The following is a 15,987-nucleotide window of genomic DNA, read 5'->3' as shown; positions in this document are numbered from 1 at the left end:
AAAGATGGGGTTTCACCATGATGGCCAGGCTGGTCTTGAACTCCTGACCTCAGGTGATCCACCCACCTCGGCCTTCCAAAGTGCTAGGATTACAGACATGAGCCACCATGCCTGGCCGTTAATATAGTACCTTTGCTATTTATACCCTGCCCCACTTTTTTTGGTAGAAGTGATAAGCTAAATCTGTTTTCATGAGTCATTGTATATGTTGTTGTAATTTGGGATTCATATTCATTCCAGTCAATTATTTATATTTTTCAGGCTGGCTTATTTATTGACAAGGGTGTCAAAACAACCAACTCTAGTGCTGCTGACCCAAGAGAATACCTCTGTTTGGACAATAGTGCAAGGTAAAGCTGGCTCTTTTTAAATCACACTTAAGCTGTACCTTGCCAAAGCAAAACTTTCCAACTGGAGCTCATTTGTGCTCTTTCTCTGGTAATACATTTAAAATGAAGTTTTAAAAGTTCATAAAAGGATTTTTTGAAAAGCATTTATTCTGTTGTTCCAGGTCCCGTGACTGGGATTTTATCTTATAGAAACACCAAGGAGGTTGATGTTTTTCTCCTTTTTCATTGCTATAAATAGATGCTAGAGAGAGTTATAGAAAGAGAGAGAAAAAGGGGAGGTGTGTTGAGAAAGTTTCCAAATTTGGTGTGGAGTATGATTCATTGAAAAATAAGTTAAACTAGGATGTTTAGTCTAATCTTTGAAAAACCAAACCACATAGAATATATTCTTCGTGGTCAAAATGAACACTGCATTTAATATTTCAAAAGGAAAGATCCCAAATTTGATGAGCTAGTTGGTTCCGGTTCAGTCCTTTGTAGCCTCAGATTTACGTCGTAGCCAGGCTCTAGGTTACTTTCTTTTGTAATCACAAAATGCATTAGATATGGATCAACATTTCAGCAGAGTTCTCTTACATGCTACATGTGAACTAAAATAAACAAAATGTCTCAGATGAAAATAAAATTTTCTGGAAAAGATGGCAACTTAAAGTCATATTCAGTAGAAACTGTGTACATATTATTATTTTCCATACTTCAAGTTGATTGACCAGTTTATGGAGTTGATAGGGTGTTAGACTTAATAGACTTTGTTGATAGACACTTAGGAAAGGAATACCAAGCCTGATTGTTCTTCAGAGAATAAAGTAGGAAGCACACCATAGGTTTGGTGAGCTGACTTCAGGGTGAGGCAGATTCTTGCGATGCTTTAATAAGACATGAGATCAGAAGAAAACTGGGGAAAGTCTAGTTGCTCTACTCATCTGGATTCCTCAAACATCAAGTTGAACCTGAAATATTGTGATGCAGTAATCAGATAGCTTTGTGAAACCCAGAAACCGTGGGTGTTTTAAAAAATAAAGTACTGGATACCTAAAAGCTGATCAACAAATGAAGAGAAAAAATAGAGGACATAAACTTAAGAAGAAAAAAAGTATATAGATGACAACAAATTATGAACTAAGAAGAGAATATTAGCGGGCAAATAATTCTATCTGGAAGGTTATTCCTGCTTTTTTAGTTTTAAAGAGTTTATTATAATGGGCAGAACTAATATAATTTATTATAATTGGTAGAAAGTGTGTGTTTTTTGCTTAGCATTGCCAGAAAAATCCATAAACACAATAGGTTCTCTTCCTGGCCTTAAAAAATTATTTATCTATGTATATATATTTATGTATAAATATAATAATGTGTATGTGTATATATGTATGTGTGTATGTATATTTGTATAGAGGAATAAATATATTTGAGTTCATTGATGTTTTAATTAGACTTTACAATAAAATAATTTACTCATAGTGGCTTAAGTAGTTCCTTATGAGGTGTATGTATGTGACATTATGAAAATGGTAATCTTTCTTCACTCCATTATTTATTTCTCTTACTAGCTTATAAATACATATTGACAAGGAATTGGACTCCATTTGGAAGTTGTTATTGAAAAGAATTAATTAGAACAGAACAGTAACAAGACCTTGTGCATATACTGAAGTAATGTTAGAATATGCTCATATATAGTCATGCAATTTAGACATGGCAAAGATGATAAAACTAGCATAAATGAGTAATAAACCAGCTCATCTATTAAACACCAGGCTTAGAGAATCCAAAAGATATTTAGTCTGTTCATCAAAGAGGAAGTTGAGTCAGCAGTTAATCAGATAAGCCTTTCCCTGTGTCTTCAAGACATGAAAATTCTGGAATGCCAAGATGGAAAATTGTAACTCAAGAAAGCTCTTGGTTTGAAATTAGGAAATTCATCTAAAAAGTGAAAGGGCATTAAAACCAACTAGTACATTTAAAACAGAGGACAATTAAGAGAGGGTTGAGAAGTGTGTTGAAAACTCATTGATGATAACAAGACAATTGGGAAAATTAACTATTTTCTATATACCAAGTAGGAAGGAAGGAGAAAATAAAGGATATCAAAGCAAGCAGTTACTGATTATTTTTTTCTTCTTGTACATGTCTAGGTGCTGTGGGGGTGTTGTGATTGATTTATATTGATAGGAAGTTCAGAAAAGTTGAGATGGTTACAGCAGAGAATCAGATGCTGCTTTATAGTACCTTTTTTTTTTTTTTTTTTTTTTTTTTTCTTTTAGAACAATGTGTCTTCTTTCCAGAACTCTTCCATCTGCTTAGTATTATGTAATGACTGCAAAGCTGTTTGGCAGAAACTGCAATGCCAGAGAGTAGATGTTGGCTTACAGTCAGACTGTTTACCTCTTAAGTCAGAGCTAGTTAGGGTAAGGGGGCTTGGGTCATGTAATCTAAAGATGGATATGACACTCTTTGCCTTCGCTGCTACTGCCCCAGTTTACACAACACATGCATCTGTCTGAAGCACATAAAGAGCATTCTGACTAGTCTCCTTAGAGTCCATTCTCTATAATCCCTTCTCTAAATAGCAGTCACTGATCTGTTAAAAGATCCAAAAAGAGACTGCACTCGGTGGCTCACGCCTGTAATCCCAGCACTTTGGGAGGCTGAGGCTGGTGGATCACGAGGTCGGGAGATTGAGACCATCCTGGCCAACATGGTGAAACCCTGTGTCTACTAAAAATACAAAAGTTAACTGGGGGTGGTGGCATGTTCCTGCGTTCCCAGCTATGCAGGAGGCTGAGGGAGGAGAATCGCTTGAACCAGGGAGTCAGAGGTTGCAGTGAGCCGAGATCAAGCCACTGCACTCCACCCTGGTGACAGAGCAAGACTCCGTCTCAAGAAAAGAACAAAAAAGAAATTTGTTCACATTGCTTCCTTGATTCCATGCTCCCATTGACTTTCCTTTGCATTTCCAATGGAGACCCATATTTTACCTAGCCCTTGCCCACCTCCCTATTCTGTCTCCCTTGCTTCTTTCTCTCCAGCAAACTTCCTTGTTGTTCCTGCACATGCTAAGTTCAGTCATGCCTAAGGATGTTAGCCCTTGCTATTCTCTCCATAGCTGCTTCTGCCATCATATACATTTAGTGAGCACCTATTATGTGCCAACAGCTGTGCTATTAGCATTAGGCAAATGATATTCCTCACTGGTTGAAGTCTCTCCCTGCTGAATTGGGTTTTGAAAAGCTGTGATTTTTTTTCTTCAGTTAGCTTTGTAAGATAGAAATGATTTTTGTAAAAAGTAGGTGGTCTTATGGGGCCATTTTAGTATTTGAGTATCATGTATTTGAGTATTTGAGCATTATGAGGCCGTTTGAGTATTTGAGTTGTTACAGTAGATGGTTTTTGACATCAAATTTTTTGACCTTTTCACTAAGGTCTTTGTAACTGTTTTAGAGAGAAGAAAAAGAAAAGGTTGGAGTTCAGTCTTTATAATAAATGTGTTAATGAAATATAGTCTGGCCAGGTGTGGTGGCTCACACCTGTAATCCCAGGACTTTGGGAGGCTGAGGCGGGTAGATCACCTGAGGTCAGGAGTTCAAGACCAGCCTGCCCAACATGGGGAAACGCCATCTCTACTAAAAATGCAACAATCAGCTGGGCGTGGTGTCATGTGCCTGTAGTTCCAGCTACTCAGGAGGCTGAGGCTGGAGACATGCTTGAGCCCGGGAAGTGAAGGTTGCGGTGAGCCCAGATTCCACCACTGCACTCCAGCCTGGGCGACAGACCAAGACTCGGTCTCAAAAAACAAAACAAAACAAAACAAAAAAACATAAAGTCTATTTTAAATTTAGGCATTTTAATGACATTGAACCCAGTTTTTTCTATATCTAAACATGTAACCAGCATACAACTCAAATTATACTCTCGTTCACATATATGTATGTTGAAATATATTATTATTTTATTAAGTTTATATTAGTAACATGTACTTTAAGCATTTGTAAAGACATGCCAGACTTTGTGCTCTGGGGTTTCTTTGGAAATGATTTTTATGCAATAATATTCTGCAGTGTTCACTTTAATTGATTTTTCAAAAAAGAACTAAGAAAACATAAATGCAGTTGGTTCTCTGGAAACTTGTGTGTAAAAAAATGTAATTTCTCCTTTGAATCTTTAAAATGTAAGTAAGTTGTATCTTAAGAAGTTTTCATTTGTTTTGGTCAAATTTTAAATTCTGCTTTTTGACACTTACAACTAGCTAATTCCTACGGCTTTTATATTACATTTTTAAAAATCCTTTTTTTAACCCCTAGATTTCGACCTCATCAGGATGCAGACCCTGAAAAACCACGTGTTGCTGCTCTAATTGACAGGCTTATTGCTTTTAAAAATAATGATAATGGAGCTTGGGTCAGAGGAGGAGATATTATCGTTCAAAATTCAGCGTGGGTATTCTCTACAAAGTTATTATCTGATGACCCTGATGTTATTATTTTTCAGCTTTTTTTAAAAGCCAGTAGCATGAAAGCACAGTGATGATTATTGGAATCATGCTATTATTAAAGACAGGACAAGCTCTGTGAGGAAGTATGCTAGAGTTGAAAGGCTGCACATGTTTGAAATCGTCTCATTCTGGTGCTTTTGTTGGAACAGAACTTGTCCAGTGGCATGAGAGCTTTTGATGAAATTGAACAGAAACTGGGAATTTAACTTTATGTAACAAGCATGGTCTATGTCAGAGAGCTAAATAAAGATTTTGAAGCTACCTGGATCTTTTCCCTTCCTCTTGGAAACTCCTTATTTTCTATGGTTTTCTATTGCCATTCAAAGTAAAAGTTTTATAATTCCACCTCAGTAAGTCTGTTGACTTATGTCTTAACATGACTTGAGGCAGTAAATTTCTCACTTTTTTTCCCATTTGTATAATTTTAGGAGTGGTCTCATGTATGTTGAGCTAAGAGTTAATGTTCAGCAGTCTAGAAAAATGTGTGTGTGTGTGTGTGTGTGTTTCTGGCACTGAAATTAGCTTCTTGACATTTCACGTCATTTCTGACTTCTTTCATCGAAAAAACTGATATTGTGTTAAATCTGTAGAAATGGCTTGAACATCATATACCACAGCCTAATTGTTTTTAAAACGTAGTTATAAGAATAATAATTACGGCTAATAATTTGATACACTGCTTACTGTTTGCCAGGCACTGTTTGAAACAAGAGAACTTATTATTTTTTGAGCCAGGGTCTTGCTCTGTTACCCAGGCTAGAGTGCAGTGGTGTAATCACAGCTTACTGTAGCCTCAACTTTCTGGGCTCAAGCAGTCCTCCCACCTCAGCCTCCCAAGTAGCTTGGACCACAGGCGTGTGCCATAATGCTAACTTTTAAATTTTTTGTGGACACAGGGTGTCCCTATGTTGCCCAGGCTGGTCTTGACTTCCTGGGCTCAAGCGACTCTCCTGCCTCAGCCTCCAAAAGTGTTAGGATTACAGGTATGAGCCATCACACTCCGCCAACACTAGAATGTTTAATACTCTCAAGAATCCTGTGAGGAAGGTTATATTTTCATTTCAACTTATAGATGGGAAAATTGAGAGAGGTTAAGTAGCTTGCCCAAAGTCACATAGCTAATAATTCGCAAAGCCAGGATTTGAGTCAGGTGCCCTTGCTACAGATGCTGTGCTCCTAGTTATTGTGAAATCAGTTTTTTGTATGGTCGTGTATAGAGTAAATATTGGGACCTCCTGGATTTCATGATAATTAAATATTGAGAGAATTACCTCTTTTTACATATTATGGTGAATTAAAATATTCTTCATTCTCTTTTCTTTTACAGATTTGCAGATAATGGAATAGGACTGACCTTTGCCAGGTTTGTAAATGCTTAAAAATACTTACTTGATTATTTTAAAGATTTAAGTTAAATAACCCTAATTTATTTTTTCCTGATCATACACAGGAATGTTTTATCATTTGTTAACATTAAAAAAAAATTAGCACCCTCTTCCTGATACCACTAGGGGGCCAAAAATACATTTTTTTTTTTTTCTTGATTAATTGAATTCATGCTAAAGTACTAGGTTAATACAGCTGGAATTTCACAGAAGGATAATTTTTGCTTAGAAGAAAATACTTTTGATTTGACTAAAGTTCTCAAAAAGTAGAGAAAAAAAGAAGGAAGTAAAAGTAGAGAGAACATTTAAAAAACTAATATTTTCTTTCTTAGAAGCTGCTCTAAATTTAGCAGCAGTCTTTAAGAAGTAAACTTTTTGTTCTACATGTATTTTTCTTCAGATAATAATCATTCTAGTTGTCATGTTAAACATGCTCGTCATTTAATTCTTATATTCGGGGCAAGTTTGTTCTCATTTGCAATGTTGTTGCTTTAGACTAGAGCAATCAGTCATTGCTGCTGAATTAAATTTCATTTGTTTATATATAATTTGCAAATCATGTATTAATTCATATGAAGACTGAGTGTGCTGGCTCATACCTGTAAGCAGTTTGGGAGGCCAAGGCAGGAGGATCACTTGAAGCCAGGAGTTTGAGACCACTCTGCGCAACATAGCAAGACCCTATCTCTACAAAAAAAATTTAAAAATTAACCTTAACCAGGTGTGGTGGCATGCCTGTAATCTTAGCTACTCTGGAAGCTGAGGTGGGAGTATTCTGTGAGCACAAGAATTCAGGGTTGCTGTGCTCCAGCCTGGGTGACAGAATTACATATATATATATGTGTGTGCATATATATATACACATATATATATGCATATTCTCTTAAAATATATAATTTTTAAGACCCTGTCTCTTAAAAACATATATATATATATTACACATATAAAAAATATATATTTTAAGAGGGGGATATATATATATAATTAGAATTAGGTATAAGTATTTTTATAATTTAAAAGCAATTTCAAGCCTGGGTGTGATGGCTCATGCCTATAATCCCAGCATTTTGGGAGGCTAAGGCAGGAGGATCACTTGAGGCCAAGAGTTCAGCATGGACCACATTGTAAGACCCCCATCTCTACAAAAATTTTTAAAAATTAGCTGGGCATGGTGGTGTACATTTGTGGTCTCACCTACTTGGAAGGCTGACGCGGGAGGATTGTTTGAGCACAGCAGGTCAAGGCAGCAGTGAGCCATATTCTTGTTATTGTACTCCAGCCTGGGTGACAGAGCAAGGCCCTGTCTCAAAAAAAAAAAAAAAGTTTCTGAAGATTTGTAAATATGTATTAGAAAAAGCTATTGACTTCTTTTAAAACTTTTAGCCTTTTAGTTATAGCATGCCTACATTTGGGCATAAATTTAAATTTCCTACAGAAGTGTAGCTACTGATTGTTCTCATTTTAATAGTGATGGAAGCTTCCCAAGTGATGAAGGTTCCAGCCAAGAGGTATCTGAATCTCTCTTTGTTGGGGAGAGCAGAAATTATGGCTTTCACGGTGGTCAGAACAAGTATGTAGGCACTGGAGGAATAGACCAGAAGCCTCGGACATTACCCAGGAACAGGTAAGCATTGCTTTAGTTGTAGAGTGTTAAATTTAAGCAATAAAGGAAAACCTAACCCTCAGGAAAGTTTCTGTAATAATCCTGGATGGATTGGTTCCTACTATGACTCTTTTCCTATTTTATTATTTTTCCTACTACTACTATTTGATTATTATGTATATTATCATCCTGAAATTTTAGAGCATTAGTTATTAAACATTTCATAGATTTAATTATCAGTTTTATAACAAAGAAACCTGTCTTGTTTCTCATTCCTTATATAAGACCTTATATAAACTTTTTTTCTTCCGTCTTGAGCCATAGAAAGTTGCCAAACCCTAAACTATGACATTGGGTCAGGTTTTCCTCAATGTGTGTTGTTGGTTTTCAGAATTAGCTACTGGAAAAAGGAAATTACCTAGGAAATGAGAGTTGATTGATGCCAAAGTTAGCTCAAAACCCAACCACGGCTGTGTAATTAACGGTGGTTTAGATGTTGAAGGGAGCAGGGTAGGCTCTTGGCACGTGTTCTGTCATCATAGTCACAGAGTCATTAAAACTGTACTTAGCACTTCTTCAGAGCTTTAAGGAAACTACTAATTCATATCAGTTCTGAGGCACTGTTTGGGCTTCTCATTTTACTTGTGAGAAAATCAGGCAGAAAAATATTAAACAGTGTTGTTAGGCCTTACATCTGAGCCCATGTCATAATTCTTCAAGAATCAACTCCCCTCGAGGAATGCTCTCTCTGGATATTGGGCAAGAACAAGGCAGAAGACAGACTGCTAGCTTTGGGGAGTGGTGGTGCAGAGCCGAGGCCTCGAGAAAGAGCTGTACTGTTTTCTGGAATGAGTTTACCTACGCTTGGCCTCTCACCGTTTGTGCTCGTCATTATGGAATACTGAGCACTGCTATGTGCTACGCTCTGTGTGGAACTCCTGTTAGTCCACAGAAGCCACTGGGAAAAGAACTTCATGGATTTTTTAAATAGCTAACATGTATTAAATGCTTATGATATGTCAGGCCCTGTTGTAAATATATTTACTTAATCCTCACCAAGCTCAATGCGATAGGTACTGCCAACATCCTGTTTTGCAAATGAGTATCTTACTAAAGGTGGAAGAGGCGGGATTCAAACCCAGTTAGGTTGTCTTCAGTGCTGTTCTCTTCACAATTAGGCTCTTGCTGTTTCTCCTAATGTGTAGATTGAAAAAAAAAAAAAAAAAAAAAGCTGCGTTGGTTGGCACGTGGACTGCAGTGTGACGGTGGGGCCAAATCAGTTCCACTCTGTATTTGATATTGACCTCCAGTTTTATTTCAAAATGCTTTTTGCTGCTTTGGTAAGGAAGATTTTCCAAAACTAAAATTTCTCATTTATTAATGGAGCCAGCTTTAATCTTACTATATCTTTACAACCTGTATTAGTCCATTTTCACACTGCTGATAAAGACATACCTGAGACCAGGCAATTTACAAAAGAAAGAGGTTTATTGGACTAACAGTTCCACATGGCTGGGGAGGCCTCACAGTCATGGCAGAAGGCAACGAGAGCAAGTCACATCTTACATGGATGGCAGCAGGCAAAAAGAATAAGCTTGTGCTTGTTTTAAAACTCCCGTTTTTAAAACCATCAGATCTCGTGAGACCCATTCACTATCATGAGAAAAGCGGTCTCTCCCAAAACACGTGTGAATTATGGGAGCTACAAGGGTGAGTTTGGGTGAGGACACAGAGCCAAAATATATCACAACGTTTTCTACAGGAGAGAAACATGTCGAGATGTATGCCTAGAAATGATGTGTAGATTTTTAACCAGACTATTTGGTTTCCTTCCTAGCATATATGCTTTTGCTATATGCTACAACACTGCCTAGTTGTAGAATAATTAGTTGCTATAGAGATCCTCTGCTATGTAATTAATGAAGTAATAGGAGAGGAACTTAAGGAATTCAGAATATTACCAGTTCAACACATTAATTATGGTTATTGATTTATGATTAGTAGGCTAAGGAGTTTGTGTTTGAACAGAAAGGGGGAAAATGAATAAAACAAAATTATTAGTCTAGTTAACACTATTGACATGGTAAGCCTTGAGGGCTCATGCTTTCACACTTTTAAGTGTATCATTTCACCTTTGTACTATCATTTAGTGTCTTGAGAGGCAGTTCTCTGCCTAAGCACAGTCATGTCTTTTGTTTTCATGGCCAGAAATTTGGGAACAAAGACAGAAGTACATGAGGTTCCAAATAAAAGATCTTAACAGGGCTGATTCAAGGAAGACAAAGTAACCTCTTCATTCTCTAAAATAGCATCTTTCTCCCCACGCAATCTATTATAATGTTGTGTCTTATTGTCTCTACAGCACTTATTTTCTGAAATGATCCTTTGTTTTTCTGTTTGTCTTTCCCACTACAGTGTATGTTTCATTCAATCAGGGATCTTGTCTTGGTTCCCACTGTGTCCTAGTGCATACAGGATCTTTAGCAGTATTCATAAAACCAGTAAGTGATGTGCTGCTAAGGGGACAGCCCATATGCATTAAACAAAATCTTGTATTTCCACAGGACATTCCCAATTAGAGGCTTTCAGATTTATGATGGGCCCATTCATCTAACCAGGAGCACTTTCAAAAACTATGTGCCAACTCCAGATAGGTACAGCAGTGCAATTGGCTTCCTCATGAAGAATTCCTGGCAGATAACCCCCAGGAACAACATCTCCCTCGTGAAGTTTGGTCCGCACGTAAGCATGTTCTGTAGTTCCTATGCAGTGACTGTGGTGAGAGAGGGAGGGATAGCACATTCCCAAAGACAAAAACGCAAAGGATCTGCCCTGAGTCTGTATGAGTGGGAGGAGAAACACACACACAGGCAGCTCCTGATTCCATGCACTCTCTCCCATTGAGTTCAAGGTGAGGACAGAAGTCCTGTGTGACTTGGGGTATTTTTGACATTCAAGTCATACCTTGATAGGGAATATGCCTTCAAGTGATGATACGGGGTTGTAGAGTTTCATAGCAACAGGAGGACATGCAATTATGGAAATTCAGTGAAATACACTGGTTGGGTAGCCCATTTCCACTAAGATTTGGGTCCTTCCTGCTATTTTACTTGTCTGAGGGCTGTTCTTCTGGGGGACTAGAGGATAAGAGGTTGGGAATAAAGAGGAATATTGTGGCAGTATGATACAAATTGGATTATTTCTTTTTTTGTTGTTTTTTTTCTTTCCTTTGAGGCAGGGTCTTGCTCTGTCACCCAGGCTGCAGTGCAGTGATGTGAACAGTGTTGCAATCACGGTTCATTGCAGCCTCAACCTCCTGGGCTCAAGCCATTCTCCCATCTCAGCTCCCTAAGTAGCTGGGTCTATAAGCATATGCCATCACATCTGGCTACTTAATTTTTTTTTTTTTTTTAATAGAGGAAAAGCCTCATTAGCCTGGGCTGGTCTTTAACTCCTGGCCTCAAATGATCTTAACCATGGCCTCCCAAAGTGTTGAGAATATAGGTGTGAGCACTGCACCTGGCTGAAATTAGGTTATTTCTGATATAAACTATTAGAAGGTTTTTATGAAGATTGCAGATAGACTGTAAAAATTACCATTTACAGTACAGTAGCCCACAGGAATCATTTTTTTGGTAATTTCACCAGTATCACCTGTACCCATAACACATAGGACGATCTGATTCCATGCCCCCAGGCTTTCTTCATCTTGCCAGTTCCATGATGGCAATGGCACAACACAGATGAGTCTCAGGACATCCAGCTCCCTGTTCCCACCGGGAGTCACACCTGGAAATAAGTCATCACTGTCTCCTTCACATCCATCCACAAACTTTATAGTTACCCAATTTAAAATAGAGCTTGATAGGTTTACCAAAGTCTGTGTCTGGTTTCTACGATAGCTCACGCATGGATCAGAGGCACAGGTACAAATTGGAGTGTCAGCTTGGTTGGCTGATTCTTTTTTAGGCCATATGACTCCAGGAGAGGGGCAGGAGTAGGCTGGTAGATGGCGCCCACATAAATCAGCAGGGTGAGTCTTGGATCACCTGTCCACTATGGAGACTTATTGTTTCCTTACTGCCCACGTGGACCTCCCCGTAGTTCTCCGTGTATCAAGTTTAGTGATCACTGGCATAGGCATACTGAAAGCAGTTTGTTAGATACTGCATTTGTTGTCTTAAAGTTATTACAGCATAAGACAATCCATTCTAAGTCCATCAGTTCATCCAGTCTGGAGCTTTCTATGGTAGGGGATGCTCTAAAGCTTATGAAGGGAGCAATCTGCAAATTTTGCTTTTCTTAAAAGTGTGGAAAATGTGCTGTAAACTTTTTCTCAGATTTAACAACCTGAGAACAGAGAAAAAGTGTGGAACCAAGAACTTGCAGCCACTTGTCCCAGACATGACAGTTTTCCATTCAGTTGCTTATCACTTAGATGTTCTGTTGATTTAAAAACACCCCAGGGAAAAAAGTGCACAAAAGCATTTAAGAGATGTATCTGTGTTGAACAGTGTTAGTATCAAATAATTTACTGCTAATAAGAAGCAGCTAAAGACTGTAAAATGTATCACCTGCAGCCCATTTTGCAGCTGTGCATTATGTGTTTGATAAAGACTTTAAATAAACTCCACTGGGTGTGAAAACTATTGAGCTGAGTTTGATCTGTATTGAAGAGTGAGATAGTAAAGTAATATAGGCTTTTTAGCAGATTCTAGTGTTTATCAGTAACTCAGCTATGCTAAGCCAACACTTAAATTGTGTTTCTGTTTTGACATGTACTTACCTGTTTATTTTTTTGGTGGGGGGAGTCATATGAACCAGTAACTAAAGCGTTTGGAGATAAACTCATTCACTAGCTCTGAAGATAACTTGTCAAAGATTTTTATTTCTTTGAGGTATAATTTACACATAGGGAAATGCACAGATCTTACATGTACAGTTTATAATTTTTGACAAATGTATGTGACTGAACAGTCCCCCTTCCCACAACTCTTCTGGTTTCTCTCACCACAAATGAGCTTTGTCTGGAGAAGAGGTAATAGTTTTTAAGTGCGGAAAAGAAGAATACAATAAAGATGAAGTATAACATTTGCCCACTAAACACCATAAGGTTTTGGGAAATTCCCCCAAAACCCAGCATGTCGTTAATTGAGTACAAAACTCAGGTTGACTTGAGTGCCGTAGCTGACAACTATGAACTCTAACTGCTCATAGCAGTGACAGAAATGCTCTAACCTTAAAGCAATCACAATGGACCTGCAGTTGAGTCATTGCTGGGGAGATGGCAGGAGCCCTCACTTTGTGATGTCCTTCTTTTTCACTGTGGTCAGGTCTCTCTGAATGTCTTTTTTGGAAAGCCTGGCCCCTGGTTTGAAGATTGTGAGCTGGATGGTGATAAGAACTCCATATTCCACGACATTGATGGCTCTGTGACAGGCTACAAGGACGCTTATGTGGGAAGAATGGACAACTACCTGATCCGCCATCCAAGCTGTGTAAATGTTACTAAGTGGAATGCAGTGATCTGTAACGGGACCTATGCCCAGGTAGGCTTAGCAAATGTATAATGCCCAAGTTCCTACCAGCTCCTGCCAGCACTGTTTCTGTGAGAAGTACTCTTCAGCTTTTCAGTGTGATTGACATTTTCCAAAGTATAGTTCTTTCCCCTTCCCTTCCCTTTCCAGTTCCTTCCTCTTCTTCTTCCCCTTCCCCTTCCCTCCCCGTTTCCCTTCCCTCCGCCTTCCCTTCCCTTTCCCTTTTCCCTTCCCTTTCCCGTTTCCCCTCCTTTCCCTCTTTCCTCCTCCTTCTCTTCCCTCCCCTCCCCTCCCTCCTCTCCCCCTTTGTCCCCTCCCTGCCCTCCCCTCCTCTCCCTCTTCCCTTCTTTCCTTTCTTTCTTTTGATTCATTAGGAGTCATGGACACCTGGAATTTTTCCTAAAACTCCCCAACTCCAGAATTGTTCAAGAAGTGGAAAAGTGAGCCCCAGAAAGGAGAGCTGATTTACCCTTGGTTAAATATGTTTAGAACGTACTTGGGGCAATAACCTATGTTTCTTGACTCTTAGGTTTTCTTGCCATACTACAGCTGTGCCCTCTAAGAGGGATTTTTATCCTTTGCTTTGGGGGTTATTAATCTCTACTTAATTAAAGAATCTGACTTTTAAGACAAGATGTCAATAGGTCACATGAAAAGTGAGATGTTCCGGGGACAGAGTGGAGATTAGGGGTGAGTGGACAAGAAAGGAATCCAAGGAAAATTTTCTAATTATATTACGATAAACTTGTCTATGAAAATATGAAGAAGATGATATAGATGGAGAAACACCTCTTTGAAGACATTAAGCATTAATGTATATTAACTTGATGCCTAGTATAAGAGGATGAACTAATTTGCAAGGTACTATATATGGTTAAGAGCACAGACTCCGGAGCAAGACTGCTTGGGTTTGAATTGTGGCTTTGTTATCTTCTGAAGTATGTATTAGACAAGTGAATTAACTACTCTGTGCACAATGGGGATAATAGTAATTACTCTCATATGAGGCTATTGTGAAGATAGAGTGCATGCATATATGCAAAGCATTCAGCATATGGCCTGGCTCATAGTTCGGTGCCTCCTGCTCTTAGTATTACTTAAGGAGAAGAGCTGTAAGTTGCAAAGGCGGTTTTAATAGTGAAATTTTGGTGATGGGAGAGATTGCAGAATTGGAGGTACCAGTTGCCCAGGATTTTGAAGGTAGCAGATCCCACCCCCGCCCTCTGCTCCATGCTTTAGGCAATTAAATGGTAGGATTTAATAATGGACTCTCAGAGGAGATAAAGGCATAAAGGAAATAGATGATCAGAACATGGAGACAAGAATTAGAGGAAGAGCAAGGGATTTTCCACCTAGAATTGGGCTCTGATAGCCCTAAAGGCAGGAAAGAAGCCCCTTTCATTGATTTGCTGCTAGATGTTCTTTTTGTAACATGGGCTCTTCCTGGGGAGGATCAGTGCTGTGCTATTTCCCTTCTCCTGAGCTCTGCTCACTTTGCCGGTCAAAGGTGTGTTTGTGGGCTCTCACTTGCCACTTCTCTGAGCCCCCTGAATTTCATGTAGTTTCTACCACCTGAGCTTTCAATAGTCGGAGCTTCTTGGATCAGAATTCTTCATTGCTCTTCTGACTTTGAATTATGACAATTAAAGAAAGTGATTTTAAAATTTTAAAACTTAAAAAAAGTTTGGATCCTTATCTCTAGACAAAACAAAGGGCTTGAGTTTCTGGTTTATTTTAGTGGGCGTATTAGCTTCTTTGTGGCTATGGGATTTCTCATTCCCATGAGCAAAAATTAAAAAAAATTTTTTTTAAGGTAATACTTGCCTAAGTCCTAGAAAGGATGGGGAATTAACTACAGTAGAATAACGAAGAAAGGAACATGGTTTAAAATGTGATTTATTTTTTCCATTTATCTTATTCTGAATCAGAATTGCCTTCCCCAAATTAAGTTTACCCATCAATACCTAGGAACTGTAGAAGTTCTAGAATTAAAACAAAAATAAAAAATAAAAAGCTTTTAGTCTTTTTGTAGCTACAGTTTTGGCTAAAGTTCTTGGCAGCCATGAGTATTCATGCATGTGTGCATACATCTGTCTGTCTGTCTTAAAGTAGCACGTACACACTAATGAAAACTTTATATATATTTTTGGTGCCATGACTCGGATGAAAACTTTATATTTTTTAAGTGATCATAAATGTATCTATAAAATACGTGGCTTTGGTAGCTGTTTTGTAAATTACCATTTCTACTATCAGTGTGACATATTTTTCATTTGTTCAACATTCACTCAATAAAGCATTTAATCCTTTGAATATCAAGTGTATTTCAGAATATTAACCTGATCTATGTTACAAATCAGAGTAGTAATTCTGTTTTTATTTGTAGATGAAGAAGTCGTCTAACACTTCTCAGGGGGGAATGGGGATGGTAGGACCATGAGCCAGAAATTTACTCCTGAGATTGTGGAATTTGGGCCAGAAGCCCAGATCTGCAGCCATTTGTTGTCACTTAGAAACGATGTAGTATGCAATTGTAGGCACAAAATGGTAGCAATTGGATCTCGAGATAGAATGATCATGATTTAACTATTTGTAAATACTTTTTAGTGGCATATGTGCT

General features: G+C 38.3%; 1 protein-coding gene across 2 annotated transcripts in view; it reads left to right on the top strand.

Moving 5' to 3' along the window:
• Nucleotides 1–15,987, top strand: part of CEMIP2 (cell migration inducing hyaluronidase 2) — an 80,806-nt gene that overhangs the window by 42,950 nt on the left and 21,869 nt on the right. For both annotated transcript variants that reach the window (XM_017506377.2, XM_017506378.2), the window contains exons 12-17: nucleotides 262–350; nucleotides 4,652–4,783; nucleotides 6,170–6,205; nucleotides 7,696–7,851; nucleotides 10,395–10,572; nucleotides 13,164–13,379. In XM_017506377.2, the coding sequence (XP_017361866.1) occupies nucleotides 262–350; nucleotides 4,652–4,783; nucleotides 6,170–6,205; nucleotides 7,696–7,851; nucleotides 10,395–10,572; nucleotides 13,164–13,379 (807 nt within the window). The remainder of the gene's footprint in view (nucleotides 1–261; nucleotides 351–4,651; nucleotides 4,784–6,169; nucleotides 6,206–7,695; nucleotides 7,852–10,394; nucleotides 10,573–13,163; nucleotides 13,380–15,987) is intronic.

This window comes from Cebus imitator, unplaced genomic scaffold, assembly GCF_001604975.1.
Source record: "Cebus imitator isolate Cc_AM_T3 unplaced genomic scaffold, Cebus_imitator-1.0 Scaffold355, whole genome shotgun sequence".
In the NCBI taxonomy this organism is placed as follows: domain Eukaryota; kingdom Metazoa; phylum Chordata; class Mammalia; order Primates; family Cebidae; genus Cebus; species Cebus imitator.
Note: the sequence above shows the minus strand (reverse complement) of the source record. Positions and strands in the feature narration are given on the sequence as shown.